This window comes from Eleutherodactylus coqui, chromosome 12, assembly GCF_035609145.1.
Source record: "Eleutherodactylus coqui strain aEleCoq1 chromosome 12, aEleCoq1.hap1, whole genome shotgun sequence".
NCBI lineage: Eukaryota > Metazoa > Chordata > Amphibia > Anura > Eleutherodactylidae > Eleutherodactylus > Eleutherodactylus coqui.
The window spans coordinates 123,578,375-123,606,264 of record NC_089848.1 but is presented as its reverse complement, the minus strand read 5'-3'; the positions used below and the strand labels follow the sequence as shown (position 1 = coordinate 123,606,264).

Below are 27,890 nucleotides of genomic sequence, written 5' to 3'. Positions count from 1 at the left end.
AGAGGCAAGTAGGCAGGGACAGGGGTTGTGGGTGAGATCAGGGCAACCCGGGTTGGTGAATCAAGGGTAGTATAGCGTTACACTTTTTCTGTGGACTCGGGTGGCACTCAGGAAATGGTACAGCACTCCTAAGAGCAATTATCCACATTGCTGGTTTGTCTCTAATCTCACCCACTGCTTCTTCTCCGCACGCTCCACGGGAGCACTCAGGTTCAGCTCCTTCCATGACACGCACTAACTGAGCAACTTTCTGTGCGGGAACCCGATTCTTATCACACATTACTCATGCAAAGCACACCTCTTACTCACACAGCCACACCCACCCAGAATACTGATTACACATCATTACAAATCTGCTATTTCTTACTTTAATAACAGTGACAGCTCCAGAAACAACTTGAAAAATTATTCAAGAAATTAATGCTAAACAATAGTGAGCAATTTGGAAAACTTTGAAGGGATTGGCACTTTTTCATCTGGTTGACCTTCCCCTGCAAGCCCTGGCGCTCCTAACATACATGAACTGCCCATACAGGCCGTTCTACAGGAAAGAACAAGAGAGTTATATATCATGTCATAGAAAATTATGTGTATTAAAAACATCATAACTATATGGCTATAAGAACAATCAACAATTTTACAAGAACTTTGTGTTTTCTTATATTCCTTTAGGTCATGTTGTAAATGTGCCCAGTCTTATTTCTTCCCCATAGATGGGCATCTTCCATGAGTCGGTTACAGCCCGGACATTATAGCACGACGCCGGTCTGGTTTTATTTAAGGGAAGAATTTTCCTATTCATTTTGCTCAATGTTTTCCACTAAGACGTTTCCATCGTGTGTTCCAGCTGTGCAGTTACTGTCAAAGTATATTCTGGTGTTTACATCGTTTTCTTTCCCTTTCTTCCTCCGATATACAAAGAAGACTGCAGTGGCGATGCCAGCAACGACAATAATGACAAGAACCACCACACCAATGGTCATGCCGTGTGAGGGCTTCTCTTCTGTAAAGGAGAATGAGTTATAGAGTTATGCCTTACATAATACCTATAGACAGAAGACCCTCTACAGACTTAGCAAAGATTAACTTGACCTGATAACTTTTTGTGGCAAGTTATCTTAGGGTGCTTTCACACCTGCGCTGGCAATACCGGTTTCCTGCTCCGTTCAGGAAGCCGTAAAGGTAAATACCCATGGCTGAATGACTCAGTCGCTGGACTGGACAGTCATTGGCTATAATGTGGTCTGCCTGCTTTCTGTTCAGCTGGCTGGCTTTTGGACAGAACAAAAAGTGCTGAATACAGCACTTTTTCTCCCGATATTTCCAGTCACAGCTCTGGCTGGAGGCTCCGACGCTGATGTAAAAACAATCTTAACACGACTCTCCGGTCCTGAGCAAGCAAAGATGGCTGTAGTGCTTCTCTAACTATCTGATGCACATTGTGTACCACACATGGAATACTGTGGACTGTTTTGGGCTCCGGTACTTAGGAAGGACATATCAGAGCTTGAACGGGTACAAAGGCGGCAATTTAAGTAATAAATGGAATGGGCGGACTACAATACCCAGAGAATTTATCCAAATTGTGACTATTTAGTTTAGAAAACAAGATGGCTGAGGGGTGACCTAATAACTATGTATAAATATATCAGGGGTCAATACAAAGGATGGGATCTCTCCCATCATCTCTTTGTACCCAGGACTGTAACAAGGGGGCACTCTGAAAACTGTGTGTAAATAGATAATGGGAGAGATCTCTGTATTGTCCCTTGATATATTTATACCCAGGAATGTGACTGTAACAAGGGGGCATCTTCTATCTCTAGAGGAAAGAAGCCTTGACAAGGGCCATCCATTGCGTTGCATTTACCGTTTGACCTCCTGTGTGAGGGTCAAAATTTGTTCATATGTGACTTTGACATTTGGAATAAACAAGATATACTACCTCCGGGTGAGATCGCATAATCTCAACGAAGGGTCCAAGGGAGGAGGTCACACCCTATTTTTCCATCATTGGGGAACCTCCCCTTTCAGAGTGAGTACCCAGATTTGTGTAACTGTTCTCTTATTTGAGCACACTGAAAAATTATCTAATACAGTTGGGATCAAAATAGTGACAGCGTTGTCCCAAACAAATCTAGTCCAGTAAAACAAATCCAACATCTGGTAATCATCCCAAGACATTTTGGGAGTGAGATGTAGAATAAATGTGCAGTATGTGCCTATGACTTCCTTTATGAGTGGTTGCTGTACAACTGCTGGGATCCAGAATTGCTCCTTCTAATATCACATACATTACTGCTAGATGTTCTTTACTGTACCTGGTATCTCCACCAGCTTCTCCGTGGGCAGCGGAGCTGTGAACACAAAACACAACAGGTTACAAATGGGATTTTTTGTATTTTAAAAGCAGATTAATGTTTGTATTCCATCGTGTTCAGTGATTTTGCATCCTTTTATAACTGCATTTATTTTTTCTTTTATTGTTTTATTGAAAATGAAATTTGGAAAAAATTTGCACTAGTTTTTTTGAGCAGTGAGCCGGCTCACACAATAGATCTATATATACATGCAGAGATAGGTCATGGGATATGTGAACTATTCTGCAATATCTAACAGATCTGTAATGCAGAGTAGAATGGAGATATGTAAGGTATTTAACCCCTTAGAGACAAGCCTGTTTGCGCCTTAATGACCAGGCCAAATTTTGGAAATCTGACATGTGTCACTTTAAAGGGGTTCTGACAGGAATAATGTTTTTATGCTTTAGCAGCCATTGTTCCCTGGTCTGCCTAATGGACCCAGGGAACCCATGGTTTAATGGCTGCTAAAGCATAAAAAGATAATACTTACCTTGTCTTCTGTTGTTGTTGACATCAGGGGGTCATCTCCCGGCAGGCGCTGCTCCTCTTCTTCTGTCTGCACGAGTTCCGGGATCGCGCGCATGCGCAGTAGAGAGGTGCCCTCTGACAGGAGTCAGGACAGGCTGCGTCTCCACTGTGCATGCGCAGCACTCCGGAGTTCAGCCGGACGGACGGGCCGCCCACAGCAAGCACTGCTTGTGACGTGCTTGCTGTGGCGGTCCGTCCGTTGACCTCGGAAGTGCCTGACGGACGGACCAGAGCAGGAAGCGGTCTTTTTGACCGCTCCTGCTCTGCTTTAAAGGCACAGAAGAAGATGCCGGCTGGAGGGGACATGCCTGGCGATCGGGCCAGGCCAGGCAAGGTGAGTACAATTTTTTTTTTTTTATGTCAGAACCCCTTTAACATTAAATAACTCCGTAAAGGCTTTGCATATCCAAAAAATTCTGACTTTGTTTTTTCGCCACATGTTGTACTTCATTTAGGTGGTACAAATAGACTGATAGAATTTGTGTATATTTATTAAACGTGCCAAAATTGGAAACATTTTGAAAAAAAAATTATTTTTTTCACATTTTCAACTGCAATAACTCAAATATGTGCAAACATACTGTACAAACGTTCGATGAGATATATATATTTCCATCTATTTACTTTATCGTGGGCGCACATTTGAAAAACATTAGTTTTTTTTAACCATTTAAGAGATGTACAAATTTAACGATGATTGTTACCATTTTGAGGAACACTTTGTTAAGATTGCAAAGGCTGTTAAGTGTCAGAATGATAGATACCCCCACAAATGACCCCATTTCAAAAACTACACCCCTTAATGTATTCACTAGGGGGGTCAGGAGTATTTTGACCCCACAGATTCTTTTCAGGAGTTCATGAAATTTAGAGGAGAACAAATAAAATTTCATATTTTTGCAAATATGTCATTTTTCTATAGTAAACATGAAAATAAGGATTTACATCCCAAAATGGATGCCCCTGTTTGTCCTTTGTTCAGAAACATATCTGTTGTGGCCCTAATCTCATATCTGTATGCACAACGGGGTCCAAAACGAAAGCAGCAGCCGGTGGCTTTCAGAACAGGCATTTTGATTGCAGGTGTTTTAGGCCCCATTGCCCACTTGTAGAGCCTTTGAGCGGCCAAAACGGCAGAGAACCCCCCCAAATGACCCTATTTTGAAAACTAGACCCCTTAGCAAATTCGCCTAGGTGTGTACTGCATATTCTGACCCCACAGTTTTTGAATGAATCTAAGCAAAGCTTTTTTGGCAATTGTGTCATTTTAAAAACAGTTTTTTTTGTACAGCACACATAGGAATGAATACTTTCACCCCAAAATGGATATGCATGTTTGTCCCATGTACAGAGACATAGTCACTGTGGCCCTAATCCTATATCCTCATGCACAATGGGGCCCAAGCCAAAAGGAACATCAAACTTCAACAGTCTTTGAACTTTTACATGATCGCCATTATCCATTGGATAACGGCGATCACGTGACTGGGGACCGCTCACTACAGTCACTGGTCACTGATCCAAGCTCTCAGCTACCTTTAGTAGTCAGGAGCAAGGAGATTTTAAATTTTCGGGGCCCTCTCTTGCTTCTGTGCTTGCATCTGCCATTTTGGCGACGGGAACATGCGCCAAAGCTAAGTGAGGATTCTGTCAGGGGACATTGCCAGTGGCCTGAGGTAAGTAATTTCACCTACCTTGATGGATCGGATCTGGGACCCAGAGGTGAATCTTTTTTTTTCTTTTACGTGACCGCCGTTATCCAGTGGATAACGGCGATCATGTGACCAAGAACCACGGTCCCCCCTGAGATCTCCAGGCTCTCAGTTATGTTTGGTAGCCAGAAGCAAGGAGATTGTAAATTACCCTGGCAATCCGCGGCTTTTGCGCATTTTGGCGACAGGCACGTGCGCAGAAGCAGTGGTATGGTCCGTGGATAAATCCAGGGGCCTTAGGTACGTAATTTCATCTCCCCTCATAGATATATGAACCAGATAATAACACATTAAAAGACCTAACAGATATGTCCAATAACAATAAATGCATGAAAAAGATAAAGAATCTAACCTCTAGTGAAAAAACGACACTGAAAGAATTAAGTAATAATACAGGGTTAACTATAAAAAGAGCCGACAAGGGGGAGGGATAGTTGTAATGGATGATAATCGTTATCATGAAGTAAGTCTCAATTTACTTAACGATAAACATTACAAGAAAATCGGTGGAGATCCCACATCAGAGATAAACCTCTACATCAATTTATTAATGAAGCCCTACAAGAGGGAGGACTATCAAACAAAGAAGCAATCTGCACCAATCAGATAGAGCTGGAAATACCATATCCCAAAGATCCATAAAGACATCCACGACCCGCCTGGAAGACCCATTATTGCGGGAATAAATTCTGTAACCTGCCATCTATCTGAATACATTGACACAATACTACAGAAGTATGTATCAAACCTCCCCACATTCATTAAAGACACAGGACATCTGCTAGAATCAATCCCTAAATGTAACTAGAAACAAGAATATATATGGTGCACATTAGATGTAGAAGCTCCATATAATAACATACCCCATAATTTAGGTATAACAGCAGTCAAATGGTATCTAGATAATGATCCACTTATGCCATCCAATCAAAAGTATTTTAAAGCTAAATCCATAGATTTCATTAAAAAAAACAATTATTTTGTATATAATGATGAATTCTATATTCAAACTCACGGGACGGTGATGGGCAGCAAGTTTGTCCGATCTTTCATGAACCTTTATATGGGTTATTTGGAAAAGGAAGCTTTTCAAGATGCAAGGATTAAATTACACTGTAGGTTTATAGATGATACTTTGTTAGTTTGGGAAGGCACAGAAGGAGACCTTACGTCCTCTATTGATGATTTACATATAAATACAATGAACTTAAGATTTACAGGTACAATTGAGAAAACGCAAATAATCTTCCTGGATATAGTTTTATTTTGTAGTAATAACATCATTCATACTAAAACGCACTTCAAAAAGGTTGATAAAAACAGCTATTTAGACTATACTAGCTGCTATGCGAAAAGCTGGAAAAATAACATACCATATAGCCAAGTAAAAAGAATTCATAGAAATTGCTCCTCTGAAGAAGAACTTGGGATGCAGACAAAAATCAAAGAACGCTTCGAAGAAAAACGATACCTGGAAAGCTTAATAGAAGATATGAAACTTCAAAATAATGAAGAGAAAGAAGTAGAAGATGGGACATCAGAGGAGTCCAGGAGACTACCAGCTATTAGAGATGAGCGAACGTACTCGTTACGAGTACTTACGCACCCGAGTACCGCCATTTTCGAGTACTTCAGTACTCGCGCGCAAAGATTCGGGGGGCGGCGGGGGGCAGGGAGAGGAGTGGCGGTGCGGGGGGTAGCAGCGGGGAACAGGGGGGAGCCCTCTCTCTCTCCCTCTCCCCCCCACTCCCCACTGCTACCCCCCGTGCCGCCACGCCGCCCCCCGAATCTTTGCGCGCGAGTACTGAAGTACTCGAAAATGGCGGTACTCGGGTGCGTAAGTACTCGTAACGAGTACGTTCGCTCATCTCTACCAGCTATACATCTGACTAAATATAGCAGTAAAAACAGGGAAATAAGGAAAATTATAAGAAAAAAATGGAATATACTGCAGGGGGATCCATACTGTGAAAAGAGACTAGAAAAAGACCCAAGGATAATTTTTAAAAGGAATAGAACTTTACACCATGCCCCCCCCCCCCCCAATCCCGCTAGAAAAACAAAGAAGAGAAAAAGTGGGGTTAACCCATTTAACACCCAAAGTCAGCATCTAACACCAAGGGAGCTTCAAAACGCTACAGAAAAAGATGGAAATGTTGCCCACTTTTAGCGCACAAATGGAATAAAATTCAACAGGGAAGCGATACAACTCATATTAAACAGAATAAACCTTGTGAAACCAGTAATGTAATATATATGTTAGAATGCCCGTGCGGCAGCAGATATGTAGGCAGAACAACAAGTACACCTCGTGTCAACATAGGTTTAATATAAAAATATTTCCATCAGCAGCACAGCGTTTCCAGGCATTTTGGGGAGATTCACAATCAGGATTACAAAGGGTTAATAGTGACACCGCTAGAAGACGTAAAATCAAGATCAATAGCGGCAATAAGGAGGAACGAAATGTACTAGATATTTCGTTTGAAGGCTTTAACCCCGCATGGATTTAATGAAATATTAGAAAAAATGAAATCATAGACACTTTAATCGGATATTCATAATCCACCAATAGCTCCGTATTAATGACTTCTCATTCATCTTGTGTAATAACTAGAGATGAGCGAGCACCAAAATGCTCGGGTGCTCCTTACTCGGGACGAACTTTTCGCGATGCTGGAGGGTTCGTTTCGAATAACGAACCCCATTGAAGTCAATGGGCGACCCGAGCATTTTTGTATTTCGCCGATGCTCGCTAAGGTTTTCATGTGTGAAAATCTGGGCAATTAAAGAAAGTGATGGGAACGACACAGCAACGGATAGGGCAGGCGAGGGGCTACATGTTGGGCTGCATCTCAAGTTCACAGGTCCCACTATTAAGCCACAATACCAGCAAGAGTGCCCCCCCCCCCTCCCAACAACTTTTACTTCTGAAAAGCCCTCATTAGCAATGTATACCTTAGCTAAGCACCACACTACCTCCAACAAAGCACAATCACTGCCTGCATGACACTCCGCTGCCACTTCTCCTGTGTTACATGCTGCCTAAACCCCCCCCCCCACGACCCAGTGTCCACAGCGCACACCAAACTGTCCCTGCCCAGCCTTCAGCTGCCCTCATGCCACGCCACCCTCATGTCTATTTATAAGTGCGTCTGCCACAGGAAAAGCAGGCACACACTGCAGAGGGTTGGCATGGCTAGGCAGCGACCCCCCCATAAAAGGGGCAGGCCGATAGTCCACTATGCTGTACAGAAGCAATGAGAAATCCAATCCTGTGCCACCTCCATCTGGAGCTGCACACGTTGGCATAGCAATGGGGAACCTATGTGCCACACACTATTCATTCTGTCAAGGTGTCTGCACGCCCCAGTCAGACCGCGTTTTTTTATAAATAGTCACAGGCAGGTACAACTCCGCAATGGGAATACCGTGTGCACCTACAGCATGGGTGGCTCCCTGGAACCCACCGGCGGTACATAAAAATATCCCATTGCATTGCCCAACACAGTAATGTAGTAATGTAGTAAGGTAGTAATGTCGTGCTTAATGCAGGTGGGCTTCGGCCCACACTGCATTCCCCAGTCAGACTGGGGTTCTTTAGAAGTGGAAACAGATGCATTTACAACTCCCTGTGGACCGACAGCATGGGTGGGTGCCAGGAAGCCACCGGCGGTGCATAAAAATATCCCATTGCATTGCCCAACACAGCTGAGGTAGTAATGTCGTGCTTAATGCAGGTGGGCTTCGGCCCACACTGCCTTCCCCAGTCAGACTGGGGTTCTTTAGAAGTGGAAACAGATGCATTTACAACTCCCTGTGGACCGACAGCATGGGTGGGTGCCAGGAAGCCACCGGCGGTACATAAGAATATCCCATTGCATTGCCCAACACAGCTGAGGTAGTAATGTTGTGCTTAATGCAGGTGGGCTTCGGCCCACACTGCATGCCCCAGTCAGACTGGGGTTCTTTAGAAGTGGACACATGTAGGTTAAACTCTGTATGCACCTACAGCATGGGTGGGTGCCAGGAAGCCACCGGCGGTACATAAATATATCCCATTGCAGTGCCCTACTCAGCAGAGCTAACGTCAGATACAATACAGGTGGACTTTGGCCCACACTGCATGCCCCAGTCAGACTGGTAATATGTACCTTAACAGTAACCTCGTTGGTGGTAATGTGGTGGTGACTGCGGACCTAGTAGCGCGGTTTTATGTAGTTGGTTTTCGGAATGTGGCCATGATTAAGTGGGCCGTGGCGGGGGGATGGTGGTGGTGCTCTCTTGTAGTGTCGTTAAAGGTGAAATTCTTGGACTGCCACCAGACGGACCAATGCAAAGGTATTTGCCAAGAATGTTTTCATTGTTGGAGGAGGAGGGGGATGTTTTGGAGGCACTATGTGTCCTCTACACGTGTCCGTGGTTATATGCACCTTAACAGTAACAGCGTGGGTGGGAAATGGCCTCGCCGCCATCATGTCTTTGTGAAGCCTCTGTTTCCACACCCCAGTGACATACCATTAGCTGCGGTATAGGCAGAGCCCAGAATTATTAACATTTCAGCGGTAGTATTAGGGACAGGCCCCACTAACATATCACTAGCAGCAGTATAGGGGGAGCGCAGTCTTAGTTCCATTTCAGTAATAGTAGCACTCAAGACAGGCCCCAGTAATAATTCCGAAGCAGCAGTATAGGAGGAGCGCAGTCTTAGTTCCATTTCAGTAATAGTAGCACTCAAGACAAGCCCCAGTAACAATTCCGAAGCAGCAGTATAGGAGGAGCGCAGTCTTAGTTCCATTTCAGTAATAGTAGCACTCAAGACAAGCCCCAGTAACAATTCCCATTGCAGCAGTTTAGGGAGATAACAGTTTCTTTCACATTTCAGTAGCTGCAGTATAGACAAGGCCCCAGTTACATTTATGTAGCAAAAGTGTAAGCCAACCCCACACACCTTTCTGTACGATGAGTGCAGGCGAAGAACATAGAAATTACTATGATTACACTGTAGGTGAGGGCCCAAAAAAATTGGTGTAGCAACAGTACTAATGTACCTCAGAAAAAATTGGCCATGCCCAACCAAGATGGCAGGTGAAACCCATTAATCGCTTTGGTTAATGTGCCTTAAGTGGTAACTAGGCCTGGAGGCAGCCCAGTTTAACGAAAAATTGGTTCAAGTTTAAGTTTCATCGCTTGTAAGAGCATTGAAATGTATAAAAATTGTTTGGAAAAATTATATGAGTGAGCCTTGTGGCCCAAAGAAAAATTGCCCGTTCGGCGTGATTACGTGAGGTTTCAGGAGGAGGAGCAGGAGGAGGAGGAGGAATATTATACACAGATTGATGAAGCAGAAATGTCACCGTTTTGGATGGTGATACAGAACGATGCTTCCATCCGCGGGTGCAGCCTACGTATTGCTTAGGTATCGCTGCTGTCCGCTGGTGGAGAAGAGAAGTCTGGGGAAATCCACGCTTTGTTCATCTTGAGTGTAAGCCTGTCGGCACTGTCGGTGGACAGGCGTGTACGCTTATCTTTTATGATTCCCCCAGCCGCACTAAACACCCTCTCTGACAAGACGCTAGCCGCAGGACAAGCAAGCACCTCCAGGGCATACAGCGCGAGTTCAGGCCACGTGTCCAGCTTCGACACCCAGTAGTTGTAGGGGGCAGAGGCGTCACGGAGGACGGTCGTGCAATCGGCTATGTACTCCCTCACCATCCTTTTACAGTGCTCCCGCCGACTCAGCCTTGACTGGGGAGCGGTGACACAGTCTTGGTGGGGAGCCATAAAGCTGTCCAGGGCCTTAAACAGTGTTGCACTGCCTGTGCTGAACATGCTGCTCGATCTCCGCACCTCCCCTGCTACCTGGCCCTCGGAACTGCGCCTTCTGCCACTAGCGCTGTCGGAGGGGAATTTTACCATCAGCTTGTCCGCCAGGGTCCTGTGGTATAGCAACACTCTCGAACCCCTTTCCTCTTCGGGAATGAGAGTGGAAAGGTTCTCCTTATACCGTGGGTCGAGCAGTGTGTACACCCAGTAATCCGTAGTGGCCAGAATGCGTGCAACACGAGGGTCACGAGAAAGGCATCCTAACATGAAGTCAGCCATGTGTGCCAGGGTACCTGTACGCAACACATGGCTGTCTTCACTAGGAAGATCACTTTCTGGATCCTCCTCCTCCTCCTCCGCCGCCTCCTCCTCCTCTGGCCATACACGCTGAAAGGATGACAGGCAAGCAGCATGGGTATCGTCAGCAGTGGGCCAAGCTGTCTCTTCCCCCTCCTCCTCATGCTCCTCCTACTCCTCCTCAACGCGCTGAGATATAGACAGGAGGGTGCTCTGACTATCCAGCGACATACTGTCTTCCCCCGCCTCCGTTTCCGAGCGCAAAGCATTTGCCTTTATGCTTTGCAGGGAACTTCTCAAGAGGCATAGCAGAGGAATGGTGACGCTAATGATTGCAGCATCGCCGCTCACCACCTGGGTAGACTCCTCAAACTTTCCAAGGACCTGGCAGATGTCTGCCAACCAGGCCCACTCTTCTGAAAATAATTGAGGAGGCTGACTCCCACTGCGCCGCCCATGTTGGAGTTGGTATTCCACTATAGCTCTACGCTGCTCATAGAGCCTGGCCAACATGTGGAGTGTAGAGTTCCACCGTGTGGGCACGTCGCACAGCAGTCGGTGCACTGGCAGATTAAACCGATGTTGCAGTGTCCGCAGGGTGGCAGCGTCCGTGTGGGACTTGCGGAAATGTGCGCAGAGCCGGCACACCTTTACGAGCAGGTCTGACAAGCGTGGGTAGCTTTTCAGAAAGCGCTGAACCACCAAATTAAAGACGTGGGCCAGGCATGGCACGTGTGTGAGGCTGCCGAGCTGCAGAGCCGCCACCAGGTTACGCCCGTTGTCACACACGACCATGCCCGGTTGGAGGCTCAGCGGCGCAAGCCAACGGTCGGTCTGCTCTGTCAGACCCCACAGCAGTTCGTGGGCCGTGTGCCTCTTCTCTCCTAAGCTGAGTAGTTTCAGCACGGCCTGCTGACGCTTGCCCACCGCTGTGCTGCCACGCCGCGCGACACCGACTGCTGGTGACGTCCTGCTGCTGCTGACACATCTAGATTGCGAGACAGAGGTTGAGGAGGAGGAGGAGGTGGAGGGTGCTTTAGTGGAGGAAACATACACCGCCGAACATACCACCACCGAGCTGGGGCCCGCAATTCTGGGGGTGGGTAGGACGTGAGCGGTCCCAGGCTCTGACTCTGTCCCAGCCTCCACTAAATTCACCCAATGTGCCGTCAGGGAGATGTAGTGGCCCTGCCCGCCTGTGCTTGTCCACGTGTCCGTTGTTAAGTGGACCTTGCCACTAACCGCATTGGTGAGGGCGCGTACAATGTTGCGGGAGACGTGGTCGTGCAGGGCTGGGATGGCACATCGGGAAAAGTAGCGGCGACTGGGAACTGAGTAGCGCGGGGCCGCCGCCGCCATCATACTTTTGAAGGACTCCATTTCCACAACCCTATACGGCAGCATCTCAAGGCTGATAAATTTCGCTATGTGGACGGTTAACGCTTGAGCGTGCGGGTGCGTGGCGGCGTACTTGCGCTTCCGCTCAAAGACTTGCGCTAGCGACGGCTGGACGGTGCGGTGCGAAACACTGCTGGATGGGGCCGAGGACACCGGAGGTGAGGGTGTGGGTGCAGGCCAGGAGACGGTAGTGCCTGTGTCCTGAGAGGGGGGTTGGATCTCAGTGGCAGGTTGGGGCACAGGGGGAGAGGCAGCGGTGCAAACCGGAGGCGGTGAACGGCCTTCGTCCCACCTCGTGGGGTGCTTGGCCATCATATGTCTGCGCATGCTGGTGGTGGTGAGGCTGTTGGTGGTGGCTCCCCGGCTGATCTTGGCGCGAGAAAGGTTGCACACCACTGTTCGTCGGTCGTCAGGCGTCTCAGTGAAAAACTGCCAGACCTTAGAGCACCTCGGCCTCTGCAGGGTGGCATGGCGCGAGGTGCGCTTTGGGAAACACTTGGTGGATTATTCGGTCTGGCCCTGCCTCTACCCCTGGACACCGCACTGCCTCTTGCAACCTGCCCTGCTGCTGCCCTTGCCTCCCCCTCTGAAGACCTGTCCTGAGTAGGCGTTGCACACCAGATGGGGTCAGTCACCTCATCGTCCTGCTGCTCTTCCTCCGAATCCTCTGTGCGCTCCTCCCTCGCACTTACTGCCCTTACTACTACCTCACTGCAAGACAACTGTGTCTCATCGTCATCGGCCTCCTCACCCACTGAAAGGTCTTGAGACAGTTGCCGGAAGTCCCCAGCCTCATCCCCCGGACCCCGGGAACTTTCCAATGGTTGGGCATCAGTGACGATAAACTCCTCTGGTGGGAGAGGAACCACTGCTGCCCAATCTGAGCAGGGGCCCGAGAACAGATCCTGGGAGTCTTCCCGCTCCTGAGCATGTGTCATTGTAGTGGAGGGAGGAGGCTGGGAGGAAGGAGGAGCAGCAGCCAGAGGATTCGGATTTGCAGCACTGGACGGCGCAGAACTGTGGGTGGATGATAGCTTGCTCGAAGCACTTTCTGCCATCCACGACAGGACCTGCTCACACTGCTCATTTTCTAATAAAGCTCTCCCGCGTGGACCCATTAATTGGGCGATGAATGTGGGGACGCCAGAAACGTGCCTCTCTCCTAATCGCGCAGCAGTCGGCTGCGATACACCTGGATCAGGAGCTCGGCCTGTGCCCACACCCTCACTTGGGCCTACGCGTCCTCGGCCACGTCCACGTCCTCTAGGCCTACCCCTACCCCTCAGCATGCTGTATTACCAGTGATTTCCCAGGCAGGAAATAAATTGGCGCAAGCCTGCAGGACAAATAGAATTTTTCCCTTTTTTTTTAAAGGGAAGGCCCACTGACTATATTCAATCAGATAAGAAATCTGTTCCACAGAAATGCAGTTATATGAAGTGGAGCAGAGCGGTGATTTTTCCCAGGCAGGCAGGAAATAAATAGGCGCAAGACTGCTGTTAAACGTAGCTGGCTGCGTATGATTTTTTTACTATCTCCACCCACCACACACGTACACAGAACGCTGAGGACTGACAGAGGCAGGCCAAATAGAATTTTTCCCTTTTTTTTTAAAGGGAAGGCCGGCCCACTGACTATATTCAATCAGATAAGAAATCTGTTCCACAGAAATGCAGTTATATGAAGTGCAGCAGAGCGGTGATTTTTCCCAGGCAGGCAGGAAATAAATTGGCGCAAGCCTGCTGCTAAATGTAGCTGGCTGCGTATGATTTTTTTTACTATCTCCACCCACCACACACGTACACAGAACGCTGAGGACTGACAGAGGCAGGCCAAATAGAATTTTTCCCTTTTTTTTTAAAGAAAAGGCCCACTGACTATATTCAATCAATAATATATGTCTTCTGGCCCTGCCTACACAATTCTCTCCCTGTAGTATTACTGCAGGGCGCAATGCTCTGCACAGCCGATTTTGAAAAAAAAAAATGCAACACTGCTAACAGCAGCCTGCACAGTACTGCACACGGTTAAATGTGGCCCTAAGAAGGACCGTTGGGGTTCTTGAAGCCTACACTCACTCCTAACACTCTCCCTGCCTAACCACCACTTCTGTCCCTGGACTATTACTGCAGGGCGCAATGCTCTGCAGACAGCCGATTTTGAAAAAAAAAAATTGTGCAACACTGTTAACAGCACCCTCCACAGTACTGCACACGGATAGATGTGGCCCTGAGAAGGACCGTTGGGGTTCTTGAAGCCTACACTCACTCCTAACACTCTCCCTACAGCAGCTCCAGCACCAGCAGCACTGTCCCTCAGCTAACTCACAAGGCATCTGAGGCGAGCCGCGGGAGGGGCCGACTTTTATACTTCGGTGACATCTGATCTCCCCAGCCACTCACAGCAGGGGGGTGGTATAGGGCTTGAACGTCACAGGGGGAGGTTGTAATGCCTTCCCTGTCTTTCAATTGGCCAGAAAAGCACGCTAACGTCTCACAGAGGAAAGTGAAAGTAACCCGAACACCGCATGGTGCTCGTTAAGAGTAACGAGCATCCCGAACACCCTAATATTCGCCCGAGCATCAAGCTCGGACGAGTACGTTCGCTCATCACTAGTAATAACCTGCCATTAATCCATACATATACATGAACAACGCATTAACTATATAATACTAATTGTTTGCGATATCATTATTTAATACACTATTTAATATATTATCTATATATGTTTAATAATGAAATGTTTTATGTGACTCCGAGGATTTTATATTATTTATATTTGCTATATTTATTAAATTAATTTTATACTGTATTGTATTTAAGATGTATTGGTGTTTTATGTCTTGAAAAGTAAGTAGTGCTCATATTTGTTCAATAGAAAGGCGCAATATATAGTGCCATATACAGGGATATACTACATACTCCCTCTGCGGAGAACTAGCAAATGCCTGTTTGTCATCCTTTCATGGTATGATAAAGTTTTATGATGAACTGGAACGCACATGGTGTTCCAAAAGAGGTCATGTGATAACATGCTGCAGGGAGAAAACCCCCCCTTTTGATTACATCAGAGGGTATCGCGCGATGCCGCTGATGAACGCCTCGGCGTATTTGTGTATATATGTATACTTGACAATTGTGTATTTTATGCTTTAAAAAGCCTTGATGAAGTGCCGAAACGCGTGGCTTTAATAAATACTGGGGCCAATCCACAAGAGGTTTTCCAACTCCGTGTAATCACAGCACTCTAAGTCCTCTGCAGTGCGGGGCTACTTTTTCTTACTTTTGCACTTATCCATGAGAGGAGATGAAACAAACTTTTTTTTCTATTCTTTTTAAACATTTCTTTTAACTTTTACTTCATCGGTATTATCCATTGGATAACAGCGATCATGTGACCGGGAACCGCATGCAGCAGCTCCCGGTGACAGCTCCCTGCTCTCGGCTACTGATACTAGCTGGAAGCAGGGAGTTTTTAAATTTCCTGGGCCTCGCAGGATTTTACGCATGTGCGTGACGTAATGATGCCTGGCGTGCCAGCGCAGAAGACCGGCATCAGGTCATGGTGGACGAGAACGCCGCGAGACATTGTGGAGGAAGGGCATGAGTATCCTCAGCTCCCCATACTGATCCGATCCGTAAGAGGAGCTGAAACTTTATTTTACTTTTCATACACTTTAATGCAATTGCGTGATCGGGGAGAGGGCTTCCCGTGGCACCCCATGACAGCTCCAGGATGTTGGCTACCTCGCTACCTGACAGCATGGAGCTATCACGTCCTGAGCCTGCAGGGCTTTAATCCCCAGGGGAAGCTTGTTTTTACGGCTCTGGTCATTAAAACCCAGCATAGCAGGGCATAAAAACACTATGAGTTGATCACTAACCTTGGCTTTCAAAAAAATTTATTTCAATAAAGTTGATATGTATCACAATGATCTTTTTTTCCCTTTTTGGTAGGAGTGCCACTCCTTATATTTGCGACACAAGAGGTTTTCTTGGCCAGCCATGGCTACACATATACACAGCAGTGTGGGGCTGAAGGATTTATCTGTTTTGGCTATACATTGTTGGTTTTATTTTCATCATTCGTTATATGGTGATGTAAGGTATTCTCTTGGATGACATTCATCTAAGGAGATACTTTATCCAGTTACCTTGTTTTGTTTTCTTCTATCATTTAAATTTTTCATGTTTTTATTTTTTTGACATTATTCGGGCAATTTTCATATACAGTACAAGACAGTGACATTATTGTTGTTGCATGACCTACTGGCTGAGCACGGTGGGGTTATTCTCACTCCCCCACTGAGCCCTGACCTATGTGTTGATGCACTATTTATCCATCTTTTCTAGGACATTTAAATCTACATCTCACACCCAGTAGGGGTCTCTTTTGACGATGGAGACTTTCGCGTGGCTCCTCCCATCCATGACGTGTCCGGTTTGGGCTTTTTTTCTGAAGGTGTGGCCGCGCGCATGCACGAGACTCCGCGGATGTTGACGGAGTAGACGTAGTGAGCCATAGCCGGGATTCCCTTTGCTGACGGCGGCGCTCTACATCTAACTCCTCCTACCTGTGACGCACCGGGCCTGGGTGTTCCCCGTCGGTGACCGCCCACGCATGCTCGAGTTATAGCAGATCTTGTGAGATGTGCCATGGTGGAGTGTAGCCGGGCTTCCTTTGATGATGTATCAGGGATGCCTTTAATATGACGCCTTCCTGATTGTGAGGTTCCAGCACTCGTGGTTCTCAGCTATTCACCCCTGTGACGTACTCTTCAGTGGCCCTATCACATGTATGTAATTTCTGGGTGCATTTTCATGTTTGTTGGAGATTGGGTCATCTGTTTTATAAATATGGAGTCTGTGTATTAAGGCATTAAGCTTGAAAAAGGCTGTTTTATCAGCCGAAACGTTGCTGTTCTGCCATTTTTTACCTGGATGGTTTAAATAAAGGTATGTTTAATACTCTGAGAAGAAGGATGTGAACAACCTTTTTGTTTATTCAATCTTCTGTGCCGCTTTGCAATCAATTTAAGGACTGTATCATTTTGAGCCCATTGAAGTCTGGACTTAGCTTAAGCGTGCACTGTTTTTTACCTTTCGCACCCCCACTAAGTAGTGGTATCTATATAGGAGTGCTGCTGTAACCTTACTGGTTTCTTAACTTTGTGAAAAAAACGCAGCCACTTCTCTCAGCGCCCTCAGCACATCAGACTCCATCATCTGTGAAAAAAGCCATGCTGATGACCTCCAACACCAGGGCAGACAAAGCTAGCAGTGAAGATGAAGACCCTGCAAGTTACAGAGAGCTGCCCATCACTAGAGACTTCCTCACCAGAGCACTGGAGCCTCTGATGACAGAAATACAGGACTTTAGACAGGAGATGAGACAGATAGGAGGGAGAGTGGAGCAGCTGGAAACAACAAGAGAAACTGGTGACCTACACCACAGCCGCTACCTCATCTCTCACAACCTGCCAAGGCCATCTAAATCGAATTGTCGACTGGCTGGAAGATCAAGAGAATCGAGCGAGGAGAAACAACCTCTGAATTAAAGGTGTCCCTGAATCCATCCTACCGGAGTCCGTCACTGGGGCAATAAGGCAGCTCTTTAGCACACTGCTAGGTGACAACTACCTAGAGGAGATCATCGTAGAAAGAGCACACAGGTCCGTAAGACCGAGACCTAGGCAAGATGAACCACCCAGAGATATAATCTGCAGGCTGCTTACTACTAAAGTCAGAGATGACATCCTGAGAAGAAGCAGAACTTATGGAGAACTATTACTGGAAGGAGCCAAAATCTCAATTTTCCAAGACCTGGCCAGAGTCACCCTCTCTAAAAGGAACGTGATAAGAGCAGAAGCAATGGGATGAAACTAAAAGGGATGAGACACAAATCAGATATTAGAAAAAACTTTCTGACAATGAGGGTGATCAATGAGTGGAACAGGTTACCACGGAAGGTGGTGAGTTCTCCTTCAATGGAAGTGTTCAAACAAAGGCAGGACAAATATCTGTCTGGGATGATTTAGTGATCCTGCACTGAGCAGGGGGTTGGACCCAATGACTCTGGAGGTCCCTTCCAACTCTACTATTCTAGGATTCTATGAAATGCATTGTATTAGGTTTTATTTTCCTCCACTATTTATTCTGTATATTGTTTTGGTCCCATTTTTCATTGTTTTTATTTTAAAAAAATCATTCCTTCAACACTATTTTTGTTGGAAATATCTATCCCATTTAATTGTCTTGACAGCGAACTCAGACCAACCAGGTGGGTGCTGGATGCTTACCAACCTCTCCCCCACCTTTCTAAGTAAATGTTATACAATTTATTCTACACTGTCATCTACAGACTGTTTGAGCACGGGAGCATTTTATCACCGTTTCTATACATTTTTGTCAAATTTTCCTGGACAAGTTCTACAGCGTGACCAGGAATTTTGATAAACTCTCTGAATATTATAGTCCACCCATTATTTATTACTTTAGTTGTCCCTCTTTAAACTCACCGAAGCTCTGATATGTCCTCCTTCAGTACTGATGTCCAAAACAGTCCACAATAATCCATGTGTGGTCTGAACAATGACTTGTAAAGCGAAAGAACAATGTTCAGGTCATGTGCCCCATGCCTCTTTTGATGCCTCCCATGATCCAATTTGCCTTGACAGTAGCTGCCTGACAAGGGTTGTTCCAGTTAAGTTTACAGTTAACTGAAATCCACAAGTAGTAATAATCTTTATTTGTATAGCTTATTTCGCAATGCTTTCAAGTGTGGGAGAACACAGACAAATACAAAAGCATACATATGGTAGACAATCAGTTTGAAACTAAGGGGTGGGGGTGATACAGGAGGTACAGGAAGGGAGGGGGGAGATAAGGCATGGGGGAAGACAAGCACTACGGTAATTACATGTAGAAGTCAGTTATTAGGAAGCAAACGGGGTAGGGACAGTAAGGAGGTACAGGTGTAGAGGTCATATGCGATAGGCAGGGTGGAAGGCGTGGGGAGCTGTGGGAAGGGGCAGGGGGACTAGGTTGGGAGATTTGGTATGCCTCCCTGAAGAGGTGTGTTTTTATGGCACATCTGAAATTTCGTGAATCAGAGATTGTCTGGATGCCTTGGGGTAGTGCATCTCAGAGGATCGTTGTTGCTCTAATGAAGTCCTGGAGGAGAGCGCATGAGGTTTTTTTATTAAATGGGTGTTTAGTTTGAGTGTGTTAGCGGATTGGAGTGTGCGGGCTGGGTGTTGTACGGACAGGAGGGAAGCGATGTACGGTGGCGCAGCGCTGGTGAGAGCTTTGTGGGTGGGGGTGAGGAGTTATATTTTGTTCTGCAGTGGATGGGCAGCCAATGCAGTGACTGGCATAGTGCAGAGGCATCTGAGAAATGGCTGGATAGAAAAATGGGTCTAGATGCTGCATTTAGTATGAATTGGAGAGGGAAGAGTCTGGTGCGGGGAACGCCAATGAACAGTGAATTGCAGTAGTCGAGTCGGGAGTGGATGAGGGTGATGAGTGTCTTTAACATGTCCGTGGTTAGGAATGGCTGGATTTTAACAATATTTCTGAGGTGCAGTTGGCATGTTTGCGCCAGAGATTGAATGTGGGGGCTAAAGGAGAGGTCAGAGTCCAGTGTGACCCCCAAAGTAGTGGGTATGCTGTCTGGAGGTTATGGTGGTGCCAGATACTGATATGGAGATGTTGAGGGGAGGTCGGCTGGCTGAGGGCGAAAAGATAAGGAGGTCAGTTTTTGAGAGGTTACAAAGAAGACTGCAGTGGCGATGCCAGCAACGACAAGAATGACAAAAACCACCACACCCATGGTCATGCCGTGTGAGGGCTTCTCTTCTGTAAAGGAGAATGAGTTATAGAGTTATGCCTTACATAATACCTATTGACAGAAGACTCTCTACAGACTTACCAAAGATTAACTTGACCTGATAACTTTTTGTGGCAAGTTATCTTAGGGTGCTTTCACACCTGCGCTGGAAATACCGCTTTCCTGTTCCGTTCAGGAAGCAGTAAAGGTAAATACCCATGGCTGAACGACTCAGTCGCTGGACTGGACAGCAATTGACTATAATGTGGTCTGCCTGCTTTCTGTCCAGCTGGCTGGCTTTTGGACAGAACAAGAAGTGCTGAATACAGCGCTTTTCTCCCGATATTTTCAGCCACATCTGTGATGGAAACTCTGGCCGGAGGCTCCAACGCTGATGTAAAAACAATCTTAAGACGACTCTCCGGTCCTGAACAAGCAAAGATGGCTGTTGTGCCTCTCTAACTATCTGATGCACATTGTGTACCATACATGGAATGCTGTGGACTGTTTTGGGCACCGGTACTCAGGAAGGACATATCAGAGCTTGAACGGGTACAACGGCGGCAACTTAAGTAATAAATGGAATGGGCGGACTACAATACCCAGAGAGGTTATCCAAATTGTGACTATTTAGTTTAGAAAACAAGATGGCTGAGGGGTGACCTAATAACTATGTATAAATATATCAGGGGTCAATACAAAGGATGGGATCTCTCCCAACATCTATTTGTACCCAGAGGGGGCACTCTGAAAACTGGATGATGGGAGAGATCTCTGTATTGTCCCTTGATATATTTATACCCAGGAATGTGACTGTAACAAGGGGGCATCTTCTATGTCTAGAGGAAAGAAGCCTTGACAAGGGCCATCCATTGCGTTGCATTTACCGTTTGACCTCCTGTGTGAGGGACAACATTTGTTCATATGTGACTTTGACATTTGAAATAAAAAAGATATACTACCTCCGGGTGAGATCGCATAATCTCAACGAAGGATCACTAATACTGATCGACAGGCTGTCTTGGGACTCCAAGGGAGAAGGTCACACCCTATTTTTCCATCATTGGGGAACCTCCCCCTCAGAGTGAGTACCCAGATTTGTGTCACTGTTCTCTTATTTGAGTGCAAGGCAAAATTATCTAATACTGTTGGGATCAAAATAGTGACAGCGTTGTCCCAAACAAATCCGCAACAATGAGTCCAGTAAAAAAAATCCGACATCTGTTAGGGCTCCTTCACACGGACGGATTAATGTCGCGTAATACGTGGTGGAAATCCACTGCGTTGCCCGCAGCTATAAGGTTCTATTGAACCTAATAGCTCAATGCTTACAGTGCGGAATTCCACCGCGGAATTCCGCACCATAAAATCACCCGTCCTCACCCGCGGCATGCTCTATTTGCCGCGGGTGTACGCACGGACGGCTTACATTGCAGTCAATGGAAGCCGTCCGTCACGGTATTTTCCGCTGTAGCACAGTGGAAGATAGCGTGAAACCGCTTCCCCGCCTACCGCAGCCGCGTCATATTACGCGGCCGGCGCATCATGTGATGGTGTGGGCGTGTCATATGACGCGGCCGGTGCGTCACATGATGCTACGGCGCGTCACGCCGGATCCACAGGTAAGTATTGGGATCTCTGGGGGGCGCCGCGATGGGCTCCGCCGCAGAATTCCGCGGCGGAGTCAGTCACGGCCGTGTAAAGCCGGCCTTAATCATCCCTAGACATTTTGGGAGTGAGATGTAGAATAAATGTGCAGTATGTGCCTATGACTTCCTTTATGAGTGGTTGCTGTACAACTGCTGGTCTCCACTGAGTCTACAATTGCTCCTTCTAATATCACATACATTACTGCTAGATGTTCTTTACTGTACCTGGTATCTCCACCAGCTTCTCCGTGGGCAGCGGAGCTGTGAACACAAAACACAACAGGTTACAAATGGGATTTTTTGTCTTTTAAAAGCAGATTAATGTTTGTATTCCACCGTGTTAAATGAAGTGATAAAAGTGTGCAAAATCACAGATTTTTTCTTTTATTGTTTTATTGAAAATGAAATTGGGAAAAATTTACACTAGTTTTTTTGAGCAGTGAGCCGGCTCACACAATAGACCTATATATATATATGCAGAGATAGGTCATGGGATATGTGAACTATTCTGCAATATTTTTCAAGCAAGCAACAGATCTGTAATGCAGCGTACAATGGAGATATTTAAGGCATTTAACCCCTTAGTGACAAGCCTGTTTGCGCCTTAGTGACGGAGCCAAATTTTGGAAATCTGATATGTGTCACTTTAAGGCCTTAGTCAGACGGGCGTTTTTTCGCGCGATTTGCGGATCGCATGACGGATGCGCATCCGCAAATCGCGTGACCGGTGCGCGCAAGTCGCCCGCAAATCGCCCGAAAATCTGCTCCTAGCCGCGTTTCATTAGAAACGGCCCGGAGCTGTCCAGCGCATTGCATTCAATGGAGACGGCAATACAGCAGTCTCCATTGAAAGCAATGCGCTGCGGGCGAGCCCGGGGTGAATTGTCAGTAAGGGGTTAAATATATAAGCCCTTCCCTGCAATTCATCCTAAAATGTGTAAAAATAAAAAATATATATGTACTTACCTTCCCCCGGCAGCCGGAGCTCCGAGCGGCCGTCCTGCAGTGGGTGTGAAGGGGGTGTGAGTCAGACCTGCCCCCTGATTGGCTCAGCGCTGAGCCAATCAGAGGCATGCCTCACTCACACCCATTCATGAATGGATGTGAGTCAGACCTGCCCCTGATTGGCTCAGCGCTGAGAGGCAGCAGTCACTCACCCATTCATGAATTCATGAATGGGTGTGTGAGTGAAACCGGCCTCTGATTGGTCAGGCTGTGACCAATCAGAGGCAGATCATTCAGCAGGCGGGGATTTTAAAGCCCCGCCGGCTGAATAGTGCCGAGAAGCAGTTCAGGAGAACTGACAGCGGCCGCGGCTGGACTCCGGCTGCAGCGGAAAGGTGAGTATACAATTTTTTTTTTATTTTAACACATTTTAGGATGAATTGCAGGGAAGGGCTTATATATTTAACCCCTTCCCGACAATTCACCCCGCACACGCCGGCAGCCCATTGCTTTCAATGGAGCGGCTGTATTGCCGGCTCCATTGAATTCAATGGGCAAACATCGTTCTTCTCTGCCACAGCTGTTACAGCTGTGGCAGAGAAGAATGATTTGTCTTCTATATGTTCTCAATGGGGTCGGCACTGCTGCCGCCGGCCCCATTGAGCGCATATACAGAAGAGAACAGGAATCGCAGATAGGTGCGATCTGCGATTTTTTTTGTTCTATAATTTATTGGACGAGCGCATAAAAAGCGCTTATGTGTCCGATACCAATGCAAAGCAATGGTTTTAAAAAATCGACGGACGCATGCGCATGCGCAAATCGCGGCTAAAAACGCCCGTCTGACTAAGGCCTAACATTAAATAACTCCGTAAAGGCTTTGCATATCCAAGTAATTCTGACATTGTTTTTTTTGCCACATGTTGTACTTCATTTAGATGGTACAAACAGACTGATAGAATTTGTGTATATTTATTAAAAGTGCCAAAATTGGGAACATTTTGAAAAAAAATATATTTTTCACATTTTCAACTGCAATAACTCAAATATGTGCAAACATACTGTACAAATGTTTGATGATATATATATATTTCCATCTGTTTACTTTATTGTGGGTGCACATTTGAAAAACTTAGGTTTTTTTAACCATTTAAGAGATGTACAAATTTAACGATGATTGTTAACATTTTGAGGAACATTTTGCTTTCCTGCACCAAGTTAAAGGGGTTGTCCCGAGGCAGCAAGTGGGTCTATACACTTCTGTATGGCCATAATAATGCACTTTGTAATATACATTGTGCATTAATTATGAGCCATACAGAAGTTATAAAAAGTTTTATACTTACCTGCTCCGTTGCTGGCGTCCTCGTTCCCATGGAGCCCGACTAATTTTCGGCCTCCGATGGCCAAATTAGCCGCGCTTGCGCAGTCCGGGTCTTCTGTAATCTTCTATGGAGCCGCTCGTGCCAGAGAGCGGCTCCGTGTAGCTCCGCCCCGTCACGTGCCGATTCCAGCCAATCAGGAGGCTGGAATCGGCAGTGGACCGCACAGAAGAGCTGCGGTCCACGAAGACAGAGGATCCCGGCGGCCATCTTCAGCGGTAAGTATTGAAGTCACCGGAGCGCGGGGATTAAGGTAAGCGCTCCGGTAAACTTCCTTTACTTCCCTGCATCGGGGTTGTCTCGCGCCGAACGGGGGGGGGGGTTGAAAAAAAAAAAAAAACAGTTTCGGCGCGGGACAACCCCTTTAAGATTGCAAAGGCTGATAAGCGTCAGAATGATAGATACCCCCACAAATGACCCCATTTCAAAAACTACACCCCTTAATGTATTCACTGGGAGGGTGGGAGGGGGCAGGAGTATTTTGACCCCACAGATTCTTTTCAGGAGTTCATGAAATTTAGAGGAGAACAAATAAAATTTCATATTTTTGCAAATATGTCATTTTTCTATAGTGCACATGAAAATAAAGATTTACATCCCAAAATGGATGCCCCTGTTTGTCCTTTGTTCAGAAGCATATCTGTTGTGGCCCTAATCTTATATCTGTATGCACAACGGGGTCCAAAATGAAAGGAGCAGCCGGTAGCTTTCAGAACAGGCATTTTGCTTGAAGGTGTTTTAGGCCCCATTGCCCACTTGTAGAGCCCTTGAGAACCCCCCCCCCCCCAAATGACCCCATTTTGAAAACGATATCTCTTAGCAAATTCATCTAGGGGTGTACTGCATATTCTGACCCCACAGTTTTTGAATGAATCTAAGCAAAGCAGAAGAGAAAAAAATTACAATTTCCGTTTTTTGGCAATTATGTCATTTTAAAAACAGTTTTTTTTTGTACAGCACACATAGGAATGAATACTTTCACCCCAAAATGGATACGCCTGTTTTTCCCGTGTACAGAGACATACTTATTGTGGTCTTAATCCTATGTCCTCATGCACAATAGGGCCCAAGCCAAAAGGAACATCAAACTTCAACAGTCTTTGAACTTTTACATGATCGCCATTATCCATTGGATAACGGCGATCACGTGACCAGGGACCGCTCACTGCAGCCACTGGTCACTGCTCCAAGCTCTCAGCTACCTTTAGTAGTCAGGAGCAAGGAGATTTTAAATTTTTTGGGCCCTCTCTTGCTTGTATCTGCCATTTTGGTGACGGGAACATGCGACGAAGCTAAGTGAGGATTTTGTCAGGGGACATTGCCAGTGGCCTGAGGTAAGTAATTTCACCTCCCTTGATGGATCGGATCTGGGGCCCAGAGGTGAAACTATTTTTTTTATTTTATGTGACCGCCGTTAATCAGTGGATAACGGCGATCACGTGACCAAGAACCACGTTCCCCCCTGAGATCTCCAGGCTCTCAGTTATGTTTGGTAGCCAGAAGCAAGGAGATTGTAAATTACCCTGGCAATCCGCGGCTTTTGCGCATGCTTCCCACATTTTGGCGACAGGCACGTGCGCAGAAGCAGTGGTATGGTCCGTGGATAAATCCAGGGGCCTTAGGTACGTAATTTCATCTCCCCTCACAGATATATGAACCAGATAATAACACGTTAAAAGACCTAACAGATATGTCCAATAACAATAAATGGATGAAAAAGATAAAGAATCTAACCTCTAGTGAAAAAACGACACTGAAACAATTAAGGAATAATACAGGGTTAACTATAAACTATAAATTTTATTTAAAAAAACTATTATTTTGATGAATTCTATATTCAAACTCACGGGACGGTGATGGGCAGCAAGTTTGCCCCATCTTTCATGAACCTTTAAATGGGTTATTTGGAAAAGGAAGCTTTTCAAGATGCAAGGATTAAATTACACTGTAGGTTTATAGATGATACTTTGTTAGTTTGGGAAGTCACAGAAGGCGACCTTACGTCCTCTATTGATGATTTACATATAAATACAATGAACTTAAGATTTACAGGTACAATTGAGAAAATGCAAATAATCTTCCTGGATATAGTTTTATTTTGTAGTAATAACATCATTCATACTAAAACGCACTTCAAAAAGGTTGATAAAAACAGCTATTTAGACTATACTAGCTGCCATGCGAAAAGCTGGAAAAATAACATACCATATAGCCAAGTAAAAAGAATTCATAGAAATTGCTCCTCTGAAGAAGAACTTGAGATGCTATCAAAAATCAAAGAACGCTTCAAAGAAAAACGATACCTGGAAAGCTTAATAGAAAGTATGAAACTTCAAACTAATGAAGAGAAAGAAGTAGTAGATGGGACATCAGAGGAGTCCAGGAGACTACCAGCTATACATCTGACTAAATATAGCAGTAAAAACGGGGAAATAAGGAAAATTATAAGAAAAAACTGGAATTTACTGCAGGGGGATCCATACTGTGAAAAGAGACTAGAAAAAGACCTGAGGATAATTTTTAAAAGGAATAGAACTTTACACCACCCCCCCCCCCCCCCCCCAAACCCGCTAGAATAACAAAGAAGAGAAAAAGTGGGGTTAACCCATTTAACACCCAAAGTCAGCATCTAACACCAAGGGAGCTTCAAAGCGCTACAGAAAAAGATGGAAATGTTGCCCACTTTTAGCGCACAAAAGGAATAAAATTCAACAGGGAAGCGATACAACTCATATTAAACAGAATAAACCCCAGGGGCGTGGCCTAACCACCATACTGAGTAGCCGCACCGAGAGAGAGCCCGCTGGAGAACACCCTAAAAACTAAGTTTGGGGACATCCTCTCCACTCATCTAAGGCTCCTCAAGTTTTAAGAAGTCCTCCCGGAGACATCGGGAGCGTCGAGACCGGAGCGGAGATTCCGCAGAAGCCGCTTTGAGCTACGGCAGCTGAGGCCTAGCTGACAGGCCGGAGCCGGGGGCTAGATTTCCGGCCGCAAGAGACCGCGGCCTACACGCCGGCGAGCGAAAGCAACCGGAGCATTCTGCAAAGGCAAAGGAAGCTTCCTTGCCCTGCCACATACACCGGTGGAGCCGGAGCTGACACAGCATAGGCATAAGGAGCTCCGTGACGGCGGCGGGCGCGGGAACCATAACGGTAAGCCGGCACCTGCAAACCACACATAAGGCTGTCACACATAAGCCTTAAAGGGACAGGAGCCCCCGCTTACCTCTCCGCTCCCAGCAAAGGAGGCCAGTGCCTTCCACAGGAGGAGACAGTGCTCACCCATAAGCACAGCAGGATTCCAGCCCAGAACTGAGGCAGACATCCAGCCGACAGTCACAACTAGAGGGCACTCTGTACCACACATAGAGTGCTTCTCATAGACAGTACTGACCTGCACAGACTCTCTTCCTGCAGAGGTGGCCCACGTCCCCTACCTCCCAAAACCACCTACCTCCTTAACCCCCCATCTCTATTAAAGAAACAGGAGTGTGCCCCAAATACTCTTCCCCCTAAAAAAAAAAAAAAAAAAAAAAAAAAGGGGAAAGCAGTAGAACGACCATGTTCTAAAAAACTCATATTAAACCGTGCCCTACGCAAGAGTCTTAGCCTTAGCTATCTCCAAAATGGTAAAGACAAAGGATAAAGCAGTTCCTACGCCCGGACAGCAGATAAATTCCAAGAGCCAACCCGACTTACAGCGCTTTTTAAAGAAACGTAGCGTTCAATCTCCAGCAGGCCCTTCCAAGAAAAACCCACCGCCGGTTACAGAAGACGATAATATGTCGGCATCTGATATTGACAGCGACAATGATACAGAATGTAGCAGTGCACATAGATCGAGTATAACCAAGAACTTTCTCAAAAAAGCGCTAGCGCAGGCGCTACATCCTATACTGAAAGAACTGACAGAAATAAAAACAAAAATCCACCAAATAGGTAACAGAGTTGAAGATCTGG

The 27,890-nt window shown here is 46.2% G+C and overlaps 1 protein-coding gene across 1 annotated transcript in view; it reads right to left on the bottom strand.

Moving 5' to 3' along the window:
- Window positions 1-384: 384 nt before the first annotated feature.
- The window catches only part of LOC136587226 (macrophage mannose receptor 1-like), a 353,431-nt gene continuing 325,925 nt past the window's right edge, over window positions 385-27,890 (bottom strand). The window contains exons 29-31 of the mRNA XM_066585783.1: window positions 21,827-21,862; window positions 2,322-2,357; window positions 385-1,003 (exon numbers count right to left, since the gene is read on the bottom strand). Coding sequence (XP_066441880.1) covers window positions 795-1,003; window positions 2,322-2,357; window positions 21,827-21,862 — 281 coding nt within the window. The 3' untranslated portion in view covers window positions 385-794. The remainder of the gene's footprint in view (window positions 1,004-2,321; window positions 2,358-21,826; window positions 21,863-27,890) is intronic.